The 19,071-nt window shown below is 38.9% G+C and overlaps 1 protein-coding gene across 2 annotated transcripts in view; it reads right to left on the bottom strand.

Annotated features, from left to right (window-relative positions):
* Nucleotides 1–19,071, bottom strand: part of uggt2 (UDP-glucose glycoprotein glucosyltransferase 2) — a 37,547-nt gene that overhangs the window by 4,998 nt on the left and 13,478 nt on the right. The window contains exons 21-36 of one of the 2 annotated variants that reach the window (XM_026295211.1): nucleotides 18,489–18,583; nucleotides 17,456–17,662; nucleotides 14,354–14,485; nucleotides 13,581–13,711; nucleotides 13,118–13,213; nucleotides 12,786–12,888; nucleotides 11,891–11,970; nucleotides 10,047–10,236; nucleotides 9,765–9,923; nucleotides 9,514–9,599; nucleotides 7,037–7,121; nucleotides 6,772–6,854; nucleotides 1,006–1,110; nucleotides 796–880; nucleotides 375–557; nucleotides 41–201 (exon numbers count right to left, since the gene is read on the bottom strand). In XM_026295211.1, the coding sequence (XP_026150996.1) occupies nucleotides 41–201; nucleotides 375–557; nucleotides 796–880; nucleotides 1,006–1,110; nucleotides 6,772–6,854; nucleotides 7,037–7,121; nucleotides 9,514–9,599; nucleotides 9,765–9,923; nucleotides 10,047–10,236; nucleotides 11,891–11,970; nucleotides 12,786–12,888; nucleotides 13,118–13,213; nucleotides 13,581–13,711; nucleotides 14,354–14,485; nucleotides 17,456–17,662; nucleotides 18,489–18,583 (1,981 nt within the window). Of the gene's footprint in view, nucleotides 1–40; nucleotides 202–374; nucleotides 558–795; nucleotides 881–1,005; nucleotides 1,111–6,575; nucleotides 6,619–6,771; nucleotides 6,855–7,036; nucleotides 7,122–9,513; nucleotides 9,600–9,764; nucleotides 9,924–10,046; nucleotides 10,237–11,890; nucleotides 11,971–12,785; nucleotides 12,889–13,117; nucleotides 13,214–13,580; nucleotides 13,712–14,353; nucleotides 14,486–17,455; nucleotides 17,663–18,488; nucleotides 18,584–19,071 lie in introns of those variants that run through there. The other variant, XR_003294949.1, reaches the window with a different exon arrangement.

Genomic DNA, 19,071 nt, shown 5'->3' with positions numbered 1-19,071 from the left:
AACAGTTAGTGCGGCTATAATCCTTACTGTTGAAGATTACCTGATGTGGTATTTTCTGTGTCCCAGGTGTGAGGCCCAATACCCAGTTTTCCAGAAACGATAGCCTTCCATCTCTCTGCGGCTATCGCAAAATGGTGTGTACCCATAAGGAGCACCCTCCAGGTCTAAATCCCTCAACTCCTTCAAATCCGCCCGAACTATCTGTGGAAAAAAAAGCACGAGAACATTGGTAAGGACAGGAAGGGAATGAGGACACTTCAGCAGTGTTCAAAATTTTATCCAGTCTTCATACCAGAACAGAGACTGATCCAGACAAGTTGCTCATGTCCTGCTGTACACATAACTCTCCTGTGTCTGTTCAATTTGATCCTTACCTGATCTGCATCCACAAAGATGATCTTGTCTATAGCCAAGGGGAACAGAACATCCAGAAATAGGATCTTGTATCCCCAGATAATGCGCTGCTTCTCAGTCTGCTGGTGGAGCCAGCGGGGCCACTTATACTGTACTAATTCATACTGGAATCCAAACGACTCTGCCATGTGAGAGATGGTCTCCTAACCATGTCAACAAATACAAAAAAAAAAATCCATGGTTAAATACATTATAAGAACATTTTCTGCGTACCTACACATTTACCAGCTTAAGAGGGCAAGACAATTTCAACAGAAAAAGGAAAATGGAAAACCCCACAAAATCTTCTTTATTTAATATCAGTAAATCACTGCAGAACGGGGATCATGCTGTTGTTGACAAGCAAGAAAAACCAAATGCTTGTGTGGAGTCATGAAGTACCTTGAAAGATGGGGAGAGGTAATTCTTGAGGAACCAGAACTTGATGGGTGTTTTGGTATGCCTCAGGACGGACAGCATCATTATTCTGAAACAGAAATTCACAAAGTGACAGGTGAGTCTTAGGATCAGGACTAAAACTAATGTAATGTGTAGGGTGTGCAAAAAGAAAGCATTTGAGTTGTGTGTGTTTGCAAACTGAATGCAACCCACCTCAGAAAGCGCTCATACAGATGGCCCGATGCCACAGAAAATATGTTTAGAACATCCTCTTTCTTCTTTTCTCCATCATCCTTCTTGGAGCCACCACCTGTGATGCTGTAAATGAGATCGTAATACATTCAGTCTGTTGTGGTTTGATTGATGCATGCTTTTCATATACTGACAGTAAATCAGAACTAAATCAGTAGCCACCATTCTTTTGTAAAGTAAAGCCAGGAGTAATATCCGCTTATAAACAGCCCAAGCACACCATGCAACAATGTGCAGCAAACCGATGTGTTTCATTTAAATGAACCAAAATAAAAAGGATGGCAATGGTTTGGGAAGCCATGATTTTGACAAGCTTTTAACAGCAGTCCATCTGTCCTGCTGGGACTTCACTACAGAGCTGAATAAATCAATGTGTTAGAACTGACATGGTGATGGCAGATGTAACATTTAAAAAAGCTCTTTATTCTTACAAACCCAAGCTAATAATGAGTCCATAAAACAAAATAAACAATCTAAAATGAATCATTTTTATCAAATAATTCAACAACTAACTATGGATGCACTGCCAGGTTTTGTATAATTGCAATGTTATGTTTTGATAACCATCACAATAAAATAAACACATTCAGGCCCCAATTTTGCACTATCCACAGCATGCCACACACTTTTATTTTCATGGCTAGATGCTTATTCAACACCAGCACTGAATGGGATATAAGTTGTAAAAGCACATTATCATACTTTTTAGTAAAACTTTGTTGGTCACTATCATGCACATTAATATCATCTTCTGTCACTCGGTTTAAAGGCAGTGCTCTCCCCACCATGATGACACCATGATGAGGTGTGAAAAGTCTGGAGGAGCTTCTCACAAGAAGAGACTAATGTTGCCAAGCAGGACATGCAGAGTTGTAAGTACACGGTACAGCATACTATTCTGCTAAGGGCAGATGATGTCTCTTTTTAATTTATAATTGATATTGTAGGACTTGGCTTCAACCAACTTTTATAAAAACATACTTTCAATTAATTTTTAGGAAACATTCTATTACATAATGCTAAATGCAAAATGAAAACATTTGCTAATTGCAAGAGATGGGCTAACAATAACTGAACATTTATGAATAGTCATTCTTGGTTTAACACATCATGTCACAAGTAGAAATGTGACATATCAGGTGCCATTTTGACGAACCCTTCGGAAAGAATCAGAGACACAGCTGTTGCTCTGATAACCTGGTGTTGTTTGATGAGGATAAACAGAAAGAAAAACTGAAACTGGACAGTCCTGAAGGAATGACTCGATAGAATTTCAAATTGTCTACATGAATCTTAAATAACCCTCTCTTCCAACCCTTTCAAATGTAAAAACAAGAAAATGGAGCGGTGAGAGTTTTGATTTTTTAAAGTAATATGGTTTTGTCTTCCCTTTAAACAATGAAAATAGTGCAAAACAAGAGTGAATAGTGTCAGAGGTAGCCTAAAATCCTAAAATGTGGTCACTCACCCCTACTATGTATACCAAGCCTCATAAATACTAAACCATCAAACAAAGAAAATGACTAACTGCACATTAGAAAAAACAAGTGTGTAAAACTTTTTTCTTTTTTTTTTTTAACAGTGTGCCGGTCAAGTTAGTCTATTATCATTCAAACTGAATTAACCTACAAATGAATTCAAAACTAAAATTGTTTGGTTAACAAATATATTAACATAAAAAAAAAAAAAAACAGCACAGATTAAAAAAAAAAAAAAAAAAAAAAAATCTAAATGATATATTCCACACCTGTGGACACACCAACATACCCCAACCCCTATTAAAGAGCAGTGGCTCCTGATGCAAGGCACATTTACTGTAGCGTACAAAAATCAGGACTTGTGCTGGAGGCTACATGTGTCTGCAGTCAAGCTGTGTCCTTGTCTGAAACAGACTGCTGATGAGGGAAGGAGTGTCTCTCCCACATTCAATCACATCCACTGCCTTGGCCCCGAGGCTCCAGGAAGACACCAGCGAGTGAGAGGGAGGTGTGAAGGGCAGGTGGGGGGAGCATACTGTTTGTCTCTAGATGTCCTTCTAAAACCAACTCTCTGACACATGCATGGAGTGAATGTACAAGCTTCTCACTGGTAAGCAAGTCACATTCATACTTTGCATTTTTCTCCCGGCATTTTATCAAGTATCTTTCTAAAACCTCTTCATACCACTGTTCTCACTTGTTTGAGCAGTCGCCTTCTGGGAATTTACCACACATCTGTGGAGTCTGCAAAAACTGACAGTCTGCCACAATGAAGCCAGATAAGCAGTTTTAGACAGTCAGGTGAGAACCCATTTGGCTGCTTCACCCGGGATAATCCGGACTTTTGGAGGGACCCACAAAGACCTGAATAAATCTCGAGCAGTGAATAGCACAAACTAAACAAACGTCTTCTGTTTGTCCTCTAAACTCTGTAGATTGAGCAGAATTATTCTCCAACATCAGTGTGGAGATGATCAAGGAATAAGGTAGTTGATGTACAGTTCCGGTCAAAGGTTTGGACCCTTCCCCTTTAAAATATTGGGAAAACCTTTGACTGGTGTAGAACATATGTGTTGTTTTTCCATATTTCCCATCATTTAAAGAATTATTTCCAGTACATGCTGTTTAAAAAAGCCAAAATGCCACAACACTGGTCGGGCCATCCAGTCTAAAGGGTACAGCATATAAAACAAAAGTTGTTATAAGAGGTCATAATCATGAAAGCATCACTACACTATAAGCAACTTATTAGATTCTGGAGAGTTCAGTAGAGAATAATGGAAAACGATAAAGGTTTTCCAAGTCATACAAAGGTTTTGAGTTGGTTAATACTTCGAAAGCAAAGCTGAATCATGATATCAACGCAACACACAATAAGAGATAAAACCACAACCAATATCTCCACCATGAACAGCATGCAGATCACAAAACCTTCTCTGGAGTTCAGTTAATCTCCTGAGCTATGCTTTCGCTCATACTGAGCCACAACTTGTATAAAGCCACAGGCATAAACACTGCAAACTTTCCACACATTAAACAAATAAATATATGATAAATAAATAAACATAGGCCAGGAGACAGAGATTCCTTTAAACATGACATAATTTGTGACAACTCTGCCCTGTAGACTCACTCATGCATGGAGCCATCTCGTTAAGCCTTCACAGCTATTTGATCAATACATGGCCTTCAGTCTCACCCTTTACAATGGACTACTTAAAGTACTGAAAGGTTAAAAATAAAGTAAAAACATTGATGGGACCAGGATTTTAGGTCAGACTCTCCAAAGCACCTCTATTTACTGTACACTGGAGCAGTACCACAGAGAATATTTAAATTCAGACTCAGTATAGTACATGTGGTTAGACCTTTTTTGCTAACCATGAGTCATTACCAAGTGTTAAAATTTATGAACCTTTTCCTGAAAGGTGGGTATGCTGGAATCATGCCAAAAGAAGGTGCACTCTCCAAACGCACTCATATTTAACTTAATTTTAGACTCATAAATCACTTAAGGAGCAATTATGTCTTACAAAATGTCTTATTCAACCATTTATTTAACCTTTTAATGTAACGATTATTTTTATTACTCCAATGCAAGCATACCATGGGAATTGGTCTTAAGATTACATTAAATTATAAATCGATTTGTTCATCTATCTAAACACTTTCAGCTTTTTATGTGGTCTGGGTCATGGCAGACTATAAAGGGAATCCCCACTGTTGTTCTCCCTAGCGACGTCCTAAAGCTCCTAATTAGCAGATGCCAAGGCCAGGAGAGGTTTGTAATCTCATTTGCTTGTTTTTCCTCTGGGTTTCCTCCCATTTGGATGAGCCAAGAATACCTCTACAGGAAGTGACAAGGAAGCATCTTGATCAATCAGCTGAACCACTTGAATTAGTTGTTTTTTTTTTCTACTATGAAGGAGCCATTATTCTACTTTGAGCTCCTCAGCCCGTCCCTGAGGGTAAACACACCAAGAAAGTGCTTGATCTGTTGCAGAGAATACAGAGACAACTCTCACTGCAATTACACAAGGATCCAGACAACCCGATATACATGGCCATTGACCTTCCAGTGTCTGCAAATGACATGCAGATTGGATAAGTGAACTTCCAAAACCCCTCCAGTATTGTAGCAAAGGTATGCACTGCTCCTATTCCCTGTGAGGTGCAAAAACCAGTTTCCAGGACCCTGGCATTGCTGGGGAGTCTCCCTCAACAGAAGCCTGAATACTCTAAACTGCCCTGTATTACACAATTACTCTAAACAGTTATTATAGGCACAAAAATTCATGCAAGTGATTATCCTACTGTTCACAAAAACTGTAACACACAATTGCTTAGCCAGGAGTTCAAAAGTATCCCAGCAGTGAGCTGGCACAGTGCAGTGTGGTCTGCTCCAGAACAGCCCTGCCTCTATCACATATAGTTCCAGAAAATGCAAAGATGTATGTTATAAGTCCTTCTCCACCATCTGCCCTAGTTCTGGCTTCTTCCCCACCAGGTAATGGAGTCTACAAACTCAACACACTACTCTGCTATGTCATCAGCAAAACAGCTAAAGACAAACCCTAAATACAGTTTGCAATGTTTAAATTCACATTTGTGTTCACACTTTATGCACTTATACTGTACATCAACACATACAATATTGTGCAAAGGCTTTAGGCACTAAAAAAAAAAACACTGGGGACGCTTTTAATATAAATTGTATAAATATTTTTTCATTTATCAATTAACTTCATACAAAGTGCAGTAAAGGGAAGAAAACCTAAATCTAATCAGTATTTGCAGCTCTCCCCTTTAACCTTAAACCAGCAGCAGTTCTCTTTAGTTTGACCTGCACATAGTTTCTCCTGGTAATTTGCAGCATCTTGGAGAAGCTGCTGCTTTTGTAGATTCAGGCTGTCCCAGTGATTCTGTCTCTTCATGCGATCCCAGACTGACTCCACACTGCAGAGATCAGGGCTCTGTGGGGTCAGACTATCTGTTGCAGGTCTCCTGGTTCTTCTTGCCTCTGAAAATAGTTCTTCATGAACTCTATAGTGTTTTTTTTTTTTAATGGGCTTGTATTCCTGCACAATGAACCTTGAATCTATCAGACACCTGATGGTGTTGTGTAAAGAATGTGCCTAAAACCTCTGCACAGTACTGTATATATATACAGATTACAGCATTACTTGTAGCACTGTTGAAATGCTAAAATTAATTAAACAATTCAATTAATTTAATGTAATAATTTAATTAAAATATTCAAACATATGCCTGCTAGAAAATAAGTTATCTTCATTGATTACAAAACTTAAGAGTACCACAGTAGTTGAGATCAACCAATAAACACTGCATGCCAATGAAAATAAGAAGTTTTATCTGTTAAATGGGTTGCAGAAACACTCCCTACCTTTTCTCAAAAGTGCTCCAAACACTTCACACAGCAAGCATTAAGTGAGGAGACAGGATCACACAGTTAGGAAGTGTTGGGGGAAACACACAAATGCACACACACACATACCTACAGAAGCACATATTTTTTGCAAGACTAGATCTTACAGCATAATATTGCAGTCTGGATCCAGGGGAGGAATAAGATCTCCTGAAACCGCAACATATAATTGACAAACAGAAAGCACATCAGTGAACCCACCGATCAATGAGCTCACAGGTGTTACTGCCAGTCAGCTGGGAAGGATTTTGGGTCTACTAAAACCAACTAAATTTTAGCTTTGTGTGAGAATGAATTACTCACCTTGCTATGGAGTCCCATATGCCTTTACTTTCACTAGTTTCACTTAATAGATCTTCATTCATCTTATCTGCCTTTTTCTGCACCTACAACAAGAAATAAAGACACAAAAACATTACATTCCTTGTGTGTAAAATCATTCTAAGAGTATCAATTCATGACCTGTGAATGAAATAGACTGGACAGTATAGAAAAGTGCAGAGAAGCATTTTATGCTAAGTTCAATAATGTTTAGTGCTATGACGTATTCAATAAAAAACACACTCACTCTGACTTTGATGATCTTACTATGGAAACTGTTCAGCACAACTATAACATCACCAGCATCCGCAGGGGAATCCGTTCCATCATGCCTGAAAAAGTGGATAAAGAGCGAAAAACTGATTACTGTCACTGAGATTTGTTGTGGATTATGTTTCATCTCTCAACAGAAAAATCAATTGTTATGAAATCCTAACGATGGATCTGCAGCTAGCTGGTCTAATGTAGGTGATACCCCATTTAGAAACTAAAACTTATTAATCAGATGGAAAGGCATTTATCAACAATCAAAATGACATAATTTATAAATCGGGGCTATTTAAAGATAATCCCAAAGCATGCACATTTGTACTGATCATCATTATTTTCTTCTGGTTGTGATGTTTTTAGCATTCTTCATTTTAGTACCGTCTAGATGATTAAGCCTCATCAGTATATAACCCAAACACAAATTGAGGGGCTTGGTTTATAGCCTTCATATTAAATTGTTAATATATGAAATTTTATATATGCCAAAGATTATGACATGGATGATTAAATGGATATTAATAGTGTGCTTGAGATCATCATTTAAGTAAAATTTATTTTTGTGTTGGTGACATGTTTTAGCCATAGCAACACAGCAAACAACAACAACAACAACAACAACAAAAAAAAAACATACAGTATAGGCTGAACAGATGAAGGACACAACTGCAACTAATGGGCAGACCACTGACAAACAGCGAGAGCACACACTTAAAAGCAGATACTGGGATGTCTGCCAAGGTCACACACTGACCATATCCATTACCCTCCATAGTCATTATGAATCACCTACCATTATTTTATACCATCTCTGCCACACAGCCATGCTGTATGTGCTGGTAGATGTAATGAGAAAGTATGTGTATTGATTACATAACACCAGCCTTTAACAGTAATTGTTTTAGGACTGATTTGTCCAGTGGAGAATGTGTTTCAGCAAGCAGGATCTGAAGAGTCTGATGGTGCTACATCAAACAGCTAACTTCAGGCAGAGATGAGCAATAGGCTATGATGCACAGCAAGCCATTTAGACCCCAATGCTTACTAAAGGCTAACCTTATATAGCTGTGATGAATGCCCTATACTCATTTGGCCCATAGTGCATTCCCCCCATGCTCAATTGCTGGTTGTGCTTTGCCCCCTCTACTATCACCGGTGCAACTCAGCCTTTGGGGCTTGTGTTAGAAAACACCAGAGATCAATCTGTATCCCTTTTCTGAGAAGAGGAAAGCTGGCCATCTCATTCATCGCTGTCAGGGTAAAGCACTGTAGTAGTACAGGGTGCAAAAGGAAACTGTAAGCTCTGGGACTGTAGTGCAGAGACTCTCCCACTACTCTCTGATCGGCCACCTAACCAGAGCAGAGCGCCGCTAACCACAAGAATAATGACACTGCCAAGGTGAAAAATGACATCACCTCCTAGCTTCACCTGAAGGACTGGGGAATAAATCTTGGTTGTCTGATATGATTCCAGGGGAACCAAAGGCTGTATGTGTCCTAAATTGTATGTGAGTATAGCTAGAGTGGACAATATCTTTGATTGTAGTATGGTGCAAGACAGCTACTGCACCTATACACATACCTGTACTCACATACTGTATATAGGTGGGGCTATCGCAATGACCATGAGGGATTATTGTTTCTGGGTAATGCTTTAGAGAAAACAAAAAAATAGGATACAAGTTGCCTTGAAAAATAGTAATTTGATTTGTTTTAGATTACATTAAAAGTGCCAAATATCTATTTTCATTAAAGTAGCAGTGCAGTATTCAAACAATATATGGCAGTGGGAACCATATTAGACTAATTAAGGTGCATGCCACAACCTGCAACTAAAACATTGGTTTAACTCCTGGTCAGGGAACCTTTCCTGCATGTCATAACTACCTCTCCCCCTACAGAATGTTTCATGTCTATCAAATAAAGGAGTAATGTCAAAAAAAGCCAAGGAAAATTGCATTTTTTAGAACATCTATCAAACCCACCACAGCACAATACAGTTTCTATTCATCCAGGGAAATTAAACAACACCAACACACTCTGGTCTAGTATATACAGCCTTTGACACCTACACTGTACTAACTAAAACACATTCTGCTTCTGATATTCTGCAGTCTGAGGTGGATGGCATGGCAGGTGACCAGCTGAATCATCCCTCTGCTCTGTCTTCTCTTTAATAGCACCCCTTTCCTCCTACCTGTTTCTCTCCCCTCTGTGCTGAGCAGAACTCCCTGCACTCGTCAAAACCTTGAGCTGCTACAGTGTCAGCAGCTCTGCATGTTACCATAGTGATGGGCTTTATAGCTATGGGCATGAAATGGAGAGGTAGCTGAGAACAACCTTGATGCTAAACTACTGATGAAGCCACCTAATTAGCATCATTATCCAACTTTATTTTCAAAATCAACAGAAAATACAAAAATTAAAAATATTCTGTAGATACTGGTGAATACTCACGTAACAATCTGATAGATATCCTCTGATCTCCCTTTACGTAACCTTAAGATCCAGGCACCAGGATTGGCTTTCAACTGAAAATACCCCTGTTGTGGTTAAAAAAGTAACAATCTGAGTTCAATTAATTTCTGAACTCCAGCACCAAACAGTTTGTGTTCCAAATCTGTACTTCACTACTGTACTACTATGATATCTATATGATCTATCAACACAGTCTTGGTAACTCTGGAACTGAAGAGAAGGCTACTGACCAGGTTAGCCATGACGATAGTGTCATACATGAGTGGGTCACGACTCATGCCCAAGGTGAACTGCAGTCCACGGGGAGGCTGGCCTGTTGACAGGTCAAAGCAGTGGCCTTCCAGCAAAAGGTACTCAAGCTCATACTCTGCTGTCACAACACCATTCACCTGAAGCAAAACCGCAAATTACAAAGGACTAACAGGGGAATAATTGGTAGAAAGTGTCTCTTCCCTATTTAATGGGTGAGAATAATTAGATTGCTGGGTAATTTTGACTAAGAAGGAGGATACCTCCTGCAGATGGATGTTATCCAAGTCATGGGGGCTGCGCACTGCCTGCACCATCCAGCCCTCTGGTGTGATCATGTTTAGAGTGAGGAGTGGAGATTCTGGGAGCTCTATGAAGCGGGCAACTGGTCCTGGAGATACTGTCTCGTTAGCCTGGAAAGTCACATCGGACTCCAAGACAAAACGGTAAAAGCTGTAAAGACAGACAGAAACAGAGATGATCAAAATGTAAGTGTTTGCAAAATTAACTGTATAGTAAAATATATAACATCAAAAAAGAGAACTGAAAGCCCTGAAATGGTGGATATGTTGCAGGACATTTTGTCATCCCACTGAGACAGCAATACCATACAACAAATACACTGTCCTCTTCAACAAGCAGTAAAATGGTGACATGTTGTGCAATAGTCTCTTTTCTAAGGCAGGAGAGATGGGCTCTGTCATGACAGCTGGGACTATACAATCTCTTCAAAATGAGGAATCTAATACCATTACTGCCAGCATTCCCACTTAGCCAATAACAGAAATATGTGCAGTAATAGGTGTGCCAGAAATGTTGCCTTTCTTCAATATTACCCAGAATTGTGGCAGAAACCAGCTCTGGGCTAATTGTCATGCTAATTGCTTTTCTTCAGTGTGCCCTCTGACACTGAGGAGTCATAATGGCTGTACATAAGATGGCAAATGATAAACATTACCAATTCTAATTCTTTTTTATTGAAAATGACTTCAGATCTTAAAAGTTCACTCATGTATCTGTAGAGAGCAGAGTAATTGGAGAAGGGTTGTTGACTTCAAGATGACATGGGAGCTGCTATTACAGCACAAGAAGCTGGTGTGGGAAAAGCTGTAGCTAGGGGGAGAGAGAGGAAGCAGGATTACCAAACTTATGGCTCTACAAGGATGTGAAGAAGAGAAGCAACTTTCTGATGACAAAAACATCTGCTTTTTAAAACTAGACATCATTATCAGGATCTTAATGTCATACAAATATAGAATAAACCTCCAGTGCACCATTTTTTTTAGCCTCAGTGTGCCTTAGGTGTTCTAGATCCTGGCTTTTAAAAGTGCACTGTACTCTGGTACTCATCTTTTCAGTGGTCAAAAGTAAGGACATTACTTTCAGAAAGCAACCAGCAACACAAAACATTTCATCTTCAAAGGCTAACACATGAAATGTGTCTCCATTGTGATAACCTGGACTAGTGGATTAGATGGAAGCAGCTTAATTGCAGACACCGTGCTTATTTATCTGTCCTGTGAAAATATCACGTTGCCATTTGTGTCCGTTACAGGCGACTGTCACTCAGGGGGCACATCTATCAGTTCAATTCCTGCTGACTGTGAGACAAGTCAATAAAGGTTGTACTGTAAACTGTCCCTCCAAAGTGAGGGTAACCTTGCTGAAAATGTTCTGCCATTTGGTATTAAAAAAAAAACAAAAAACATTTGAGCTATTTCAATTTACGTCATTTGTAGTGGTGCTACATATGACTCAACCCTTTATGGAACAAATTAAAAAAAAAAAAATTACACAATGACTATCACTCACACAGTGGTGTAAATGTTAATGGACAATTTCACGGTTTCATTGGTTGTTTTTTTTTTAGTATTTTGTTGTTTTTACTGCATTGCTTGAACCGCAACAGTGCAAGCTGTAAGCAATTTGCCCAGAGATGTGAGGGGAGGCCCAAAGCAATAAGGTGGTGTTATTAAGCAGATTGCATCTGTGCCGTATAATCTTACAACAGGAAGGAGTAAGGCAGAGATGCTAAGTCTGCACCGGTCAGAGGATACACAAACAAGCCAAACAGCAAAATTTAATTACTGCTGGAGCTAGAGCTTACCTCTTGAGGGGCATCTCGGACAACTTGGCCTTGCAATTCATAAACACCTGCAGTCTCACATTGACCACTTGACTGAGCACCTGCAGGAGTCACAGAAGGGACCCAGTTGGAAATTAGGAGCAGAGAAGTAGAGAGGGCACTAGTTCAAGACATGCATACAACATAGCCTTTCGTTGAACAAAAGACCTCAAGGTGGATCACAGTTTCTGTGCCATTACTCCTTATTATACTGAAATTCAGACCTGTCTTAAACAACAAAGCACAGATATTCTTGCATAATATCTTTCATGATATAACAGTGATCAAAAAATATAATGAGTCTGTGGTTACAGGCACAGTGAGCTGCTTTCCTCAGGACCAGCTGTGATGTTAACATGCAGGCATCATACTTTTTACTGCAGTAGACTACTGAGAAGTGTAGTCTGCAAATAACAGCTACTGAAGGTGGCCGTCTCCCTGGTTGTCTGTAAAGGCATAATGAGTCATATTTTCATATTCACAAATACTTCGACACAGCAATCTTCCAGCAAGATGCTGCAGACAGCTAGTGGGATTCAATGAAACTAAGCCTGCTGATGAAAATGTTTTGAAATAACCTTATCTGGTCAGATGAAAAAAAAAAAAAAAAGAAGCATACTTCTTTAAGCCCACAAAAAATACATAGACCTTATCAACAAAGGAAGGGTACAGAGACTTTCAAAACAAATAGTGTATAAAAATACACCCATAAAACATTTGATAATAAAATTAAATGAGAATTGGGAAAACAGAAATTATATCTGAACATTTGCACCTTGCAAAGTTCTGTGTTTCTGTTCTAGTGCTTTTGCGATTATAGGATGTCCTTGCTGTTATTAAGAATCAATGCAGAATAGAGGAGATGAATAGAGCTTACAATCAGCAGAGTGGACATCTTCTGTGCCTCCCTAGTGAGGGGATCAACGATAGCCACCACATCATAGAATACCTCGTTTTCACGTGGGGAGAGACGGAGCACACTGAGGAGAACAGCACACCAAAGCGCATTCAGCAACACAAGGTTAGACAACCCTTATTCAGCAGAACTGCAAATCAAAAGATTTGCCTTTCTGCAGGGCTTGAAATGATGGTGCGGCAATTTTCAGATCCATTATAGCAAGAGGAGAGTGAATACCTCCACGTGAGATTGCAGAACCAACAGGACAGTCAACAGAAAAAAAAAAAAAAAAAAAAAAAAACATTGCCCACCTGTGGGTGTCTTTGATAAAAGAGACATCCCTCCTGACCTCTCCTTTGGGGGCTGCAGTTAAAAGGGCATCAACTTTCATGACTAAGTCACTGGCACTGAGGGAAAAGAGATGCAGCACAGTCATTCCATCATTATTAATGATATCTGTTAGGAGAGATGTCTAACAGAGCTCACATAATGTGATCTCATGCTGTTAATAAGGTAGCCTCATAAATCAATGAAGGATACCTTCAAAGTGAGAAAATCATGTTTTCATTAGAGGATTTTCAGTTTTTCATCACACATGACAATTTTTGATAAATTACAATTACAGGTCTCTTTGTTTAAAGATGTTTTGAACTAATGTACATTAAAATGTGGCGTATAAGATTAAAGGGAAGCTAAAATGTCCATAAGAGACAGTTAAAGGGGAAATAAAAGACATTTTGTGTCAAATAATAAGGCTAAAATGTACAAACATACTGCTTTGGCTTCATGCCCATCTGTTTAATATTGGCTTTGACTTTCTCTGTAGAACCGCTAAGTGTAATCTTCTCCAGCAAGTGAAAATCATCAACAGTGAATTCTTCCTGCTCTTCAAAAGGGCCAAGGATCTAAAATGGAGGAAACAATGCAGTCAGAACACAACATTTTTGATTCTTATCTCAGCATGCATCATTTATTACATGCCAGAGGGGGTGTAATGTGACTGTAACACTGTTTTACCCACTTAAAGACAAGGTATTCAGTGATGTGCTCTACTCCTCTATTTGGGAAATAGAGCCCTGACACTGCAGCAGAGGAACGTAAAATGATATTAATTGTTACTGCCATCTCAGAGGCTGGCCTCTTCATCCATTACTGTCAGCATCACTGCTGCTGAGACATCATTCATCAGCTCTGTACACACACAGTCAGCACATACACACACACACGCACATGTGCGTGCACACACTGGTGTTTGTGCCACCTGTGACCTTTGTGAAACAGACATCATGCTGATTTGACAGTTCTAAGGAAGTCTAGAACACCAGAAGGAAACACCTCCAAAGTGCAGCAGCTTCGAGTATCCCATTCCACTGTAGCAAACAACAGTAACCAATTTAACCAATCAATCATTTTCGTTTCTGAGAATATAATGTTTAATATATATATATAATGTTTAATAAAATTCCACTTTTTTAAATGCAGAAATGTGAATCAGTAATCTGAAGTTATGCCTATTGAGGATACTAAGTAAGCTAAAGTCCACTCACCCTGCCGTTGCTGATAACTGCCCGCTGCCCAGGACTCATCTTCAGAACGTCTCTACAGAACAACTGCTGACTGTGGATAAAATCCACTTCCAGTGTGTTGAACTTTTTCTCAAAGCCATCAACATCCATGCCCTACACAAGAATAACAAGAATGTTAGATAAATTGAATGCAATGTTAGCTCACACATTTCTAATGAATGTGTGATGTAATGTGCATTTCAACAGACTAGCGCAAGAACCTTTCTACCTTTATAGTCTGTCCAAAACAAAATCTGAGTCATTCATTAATGTAAGATATGATGTATGGGAGACGAAATTATTCACAATATCATTGATTCCTTGCATCAGCAAAATCACAGCAGTTTTGAAACATAAAATATTTCAACCAGAGGAACAAGCTGTCAGAAATGCACATTTGTGAAAATGAGCTTAATCAATTTGTAATTAATATAACAAACTCTTAATTAAGACTGTGCCATTTTTGTTTATAACAAATTAGGTGTGGGAGTGGTACAGGGTTTGTGGAGTCAGGTTATTAGTTTCTCCAACTCTTTCTCTCCTCAGGAGAACAGGTGAAATACCAATAATGTCAGCACAATCCAGTCAGCAAGTCTGTCTGGCAGCCAATAATAAACTCATATCCCTTGACTCTGGGTCTCAACTCACACAGCCAACTCCTACCCATCTTTCCTTTGCTATTTCCAGCTCAATCTCTCCCCATTGTTTAAGGCTGGTATAATTTAAGGACAGTTTGTTAGGGCTGTTCCAAAACGCAACCTATGCTGTACAACTTATTCTGAAGGGAGAGATGGGACCTCTCCTGTTAGCCGATTTGTTAATTAGTGTTTGTTTTCTTATGTGCGATGCTACGTGGGTGGAGAACACCAGTGGCTGGAGACACTTTACAGCAGCAGAGTGATGGTCAAGCTTGGCTGAACATATGTGGGGCACACAACCGTGAATGGTGACCAGGAGTTTGGCTATTCATCAGGTCCTGGAGACCAGGCGCTTTTACTTAAAGATTCAGAGTGTGCAGCCTGGCTTGTGCTGGCCCCTGTGACAGATCAAGTGGAACTGACAGTGAGTAGGCAGCTTGCATTGGCATCCACAAAGTGTGGAGCATTATGCGTGCTCTAAATGTATTCTGTTAGCTGATGTCCAGGAGAGGAATGTGAAGTTGGACACATCAATCACCATTTTCCCCAACTGTGCACTTAAATCAAGAAAGCAGAATCAGAGAAATATCTGCAAGTTGTTATATCTATCCTGTTTCTTCTACATTTACCATTATTATAATGGTAATAATAATGCCCAAACTGTTATCAATTACAAAACCTGTAAAAAGTCTAGACACACCATCCATTTTATAGTTTTAGCCTAAACTGGAGGTGTGTTTTGAATTGGTGTCCTTCTGGAAAAACCAATTGTGCTGCACTAAGCACAAAAGTCTAAATAAATCACTTTAACAGTGTCACAATGCTTCACAGTGGGAACCACACATGCAGATACTATACCTCTGTTCACCTTCTATGCAGCTCACAAAGGTACAGATTAAAATTTGGACTTATTAGACCAAAAGTACAGATTTTCACTGTTGCCAGCCCAAGCAATTCTCTTCTTCTTACTGGACTCTGCTTGTAGCAAATCAAACATGAGGGTCTGATTCATATATGTCCCACAAACAATTGATGTTAAGATATATCTGCCACTTGACCTCTGGGAAGCATTGATGTGAGCTCTAATCCAAAAAGCCATTACCTGTTTATTTCAGAGCTGCTAACTCTAATGAACCTATCCTCAGCAGCAGAGGCAATTCTGCTTTCCTTTCCTGGCTCAGGCCTCATTAGAGACAGTTTCATCACTTTCAAAGTTCTTAGAATTATCCTAATAGACTGATCTTCCTGTCTTAATGTAATGATAGACTGTCATTTCTCTGTATTTAGTTAAGCAGCTCAATAATCCTTAATATGGATCACTACAGTAGTTGAATACGGCTATTGGATGTATACCAACCATTACCTTGGCAGAACACAACAGATCGTCTCAAATGCATTAAAAAGGCAAGGAAAATTTAACAAGGCAAGTGTGTTCATGGAATGGCATATTAAGAAATCAAGATTTTCCCCAGCTAACTACATCATGAAGCTGGATTTAATATTGCCAATTTTACACTATTTATAAAATATTTCAGCAATGTGATGATATAGCATTGGTTTAGCCTGGTTATTTTATAAAAAAAAAAAAAAAGGTTGAAATGGAATATTCAAAAACCTAATGAAGATTTTACCCGCATTACCCAAATGCAACAGTACCTAACTTGTGAATTTGATACCTTTTGTATCACACAAACAATACTTTGGGGTGCTCCTATGCATCCAAGTTGAATATGCTGGCCACAGGTCTTCTGGCAAATTGCAGTCATGTCAGAAGAAATAGGATTTCACCATCTCAGCTCAAATGCGCAGATAATAAATTCCAATTTTCTAATCAACCGTGACTGATGGCATCAATAAGTTTTACACCAATTTTCCAGATAGGAGATATCCAATTCCCACATACCCTACCTGTAATGATATTTATGCAAACTGCTTTTTTTTTTCTGTTTGTCAGATTGTAGATCACATGTGCTAGACTCTCAATATGGTACAGTACAAATGTAGCATCTTGGTTATGGTACTCGCTAATTAGCTTACACCAATTAAAATGACAAAACTCTTTTAATGCACTTCAACACTGCAATATGCTCTTGTTTTAATTACAAAAAAGCTAGACAGGTCTCTTTGCAGTGTGACTGTTACTTTGAGTGTAAATTTTTAGAATTAGATTTTTGAAGTATTAGGGAGACTGTTTAGGCTGTACTGGGGAGCTCCCCAGTACAGCCAATACAAGAGCTATGGAATGTTTCTTGTCAATATAACAGTGTAAAGATGACTATGGGTATTTTAACAACATATTTAAACACATTTAACATAACCTAGTTAACATAAGTTGTATCTAAAATTCAGGATACAAAGTTTACTTTAATGTGACTGCAAAAGTACAGAATCTTAAAGGTTTCTATTTGCTGCAAATATAAAAAAAACCTGCAAATGAACTGATTACCTGCATCAGTAATTCCTTCATCTTGGTCCCATGTTGGAGAAGTTGGCTGCTCTCCTCTTTCAGAAGTTTTTGCACAAATTCGATCGCAGCCTTATTCTTCTGGGTCAGGAAAGAGGCCCAGATAGCCCTGTACAGCACAGTGTTATCTTCACTGGGCTTTCCATTGGGGTTATCTATCACTCCAACACGCACTCCACGGCTGGCCTTCTGCTTGCGTACACACACAGATATACACACCAGTGATATAATTCACACAAATATGACACATTCTCATATTTCCAGAGACAGCAGGTATCACTGAAGAAGAACACCAGGAGCAGAAAGTGTTGATTGGTTAAAGTAACAGCAAAGGTTTTCTTCTTTTCTAGTCTACCAGTAAAGAAACTTTTATTTCATGACAAACAGAAAATGCTTTCTTGCTGTATTACACTTAATCCAACTGAGAGAGCACCCAGCAGAGGATTCTCAGACCATATTTGCCTACTTTTTGGTCATAAAAAAGGGTCTAGGCTGATAATCCCTATTCAAACCATCTACTGTATGTTCATCATGTCATCCACTTGTACTGTATTTGAGTTACAGCTTTAGTCCTGTATCTGTAGGTACAAAGTGAAATATTTGTTTAGAATGCTAAAACTCTTACTGACAGAATCAACATTCATTTCTTTAAAACAATTCAAGACTCATATGACTACATCAAAAATATTTGCACTGGTGATCTTGATTAATTTCACTACAATACGATCAATAAAACAACTGCAGACAATATATGTCACTTTGTAGACTCCCCTTATCAACACCACCTCAAAGCCCAAAGCCTCAACCACAGCAAGGCTGCTCAGTGACTGCAGGTGAGGCTGTACTGTATGCATACTGGACTGCTTCCAGGTGTGACTGTGTGACTGTGATCAGGGCATTCCTTTAAAGACAGGGTGCCTCTTGTTAGAATGACTAAGGTCAAAAAGAGTTCCCTTATACAAAAAGTGATGAAAGAATGCAGAGAACAGGACAGAGTGTAGAGAGTGTTACTCACCACATGTTTCAGAGCATTGAGCAACAACTTTCTTCCTGGAACCTTCTCAAAATCTCCAACTATCCACATCGTCACAATGCTCATCCCATCCTCATCTAAAATAAGAGTCACAATTCTCTAGTACTTCGAATAGGCAGATATGACACTTTAAGCAAATGCTTGAAGGTTCCTTGTGTTTTTATTATAAATGATACACAATACTATTCCACCAATACACCCTGAATTCTTTTTGACATGGAATAAACAAGATGCTAGAAATATTCCATATAAATTGTGTCCCACACTGATATGATAGTATCGTGCAGTTTTGTCAGATGAGTTCCTTCTGCAAATTTACCATTCCACAAATCAGAGATGTTCTACCACACAGAGATACAGTGGGTACAGAAAGTATTCAGACCCCTTTAAATTTTTCACTCTTTGTGTCATTGCAGCCATTTGCCAAAATCAAAAAAGTTCATTTTATTTCTCATTAATGTACACTCAGCACCCCATCTTGACAGAAAAAACCAGAAATGTAGAAATTTTTGCAAATTTATTAAAAAAGAAAAACTGAAATATCACATGGTCATAAGTATTCAGA

This window comes from Mastacembelus armatus, chromosome 21 (assembly GCF_900324485.2).
Source record: "Mastacembelus armatus chromosome 21, fMasArm1.2, whole genome shotgun sequence".
Taxonomy (NCBI): Eukaryota; Metazoa; Chordata; class Actinopteri; order Synbranchiformes; family Mastacembelidae; genus Mastacembelus; species Mastacembelus armatus.
Note: the sequence above shows the minus strand (reverse complement) of the source record. Positions and strands in the feature narration are given on the sequence as shown.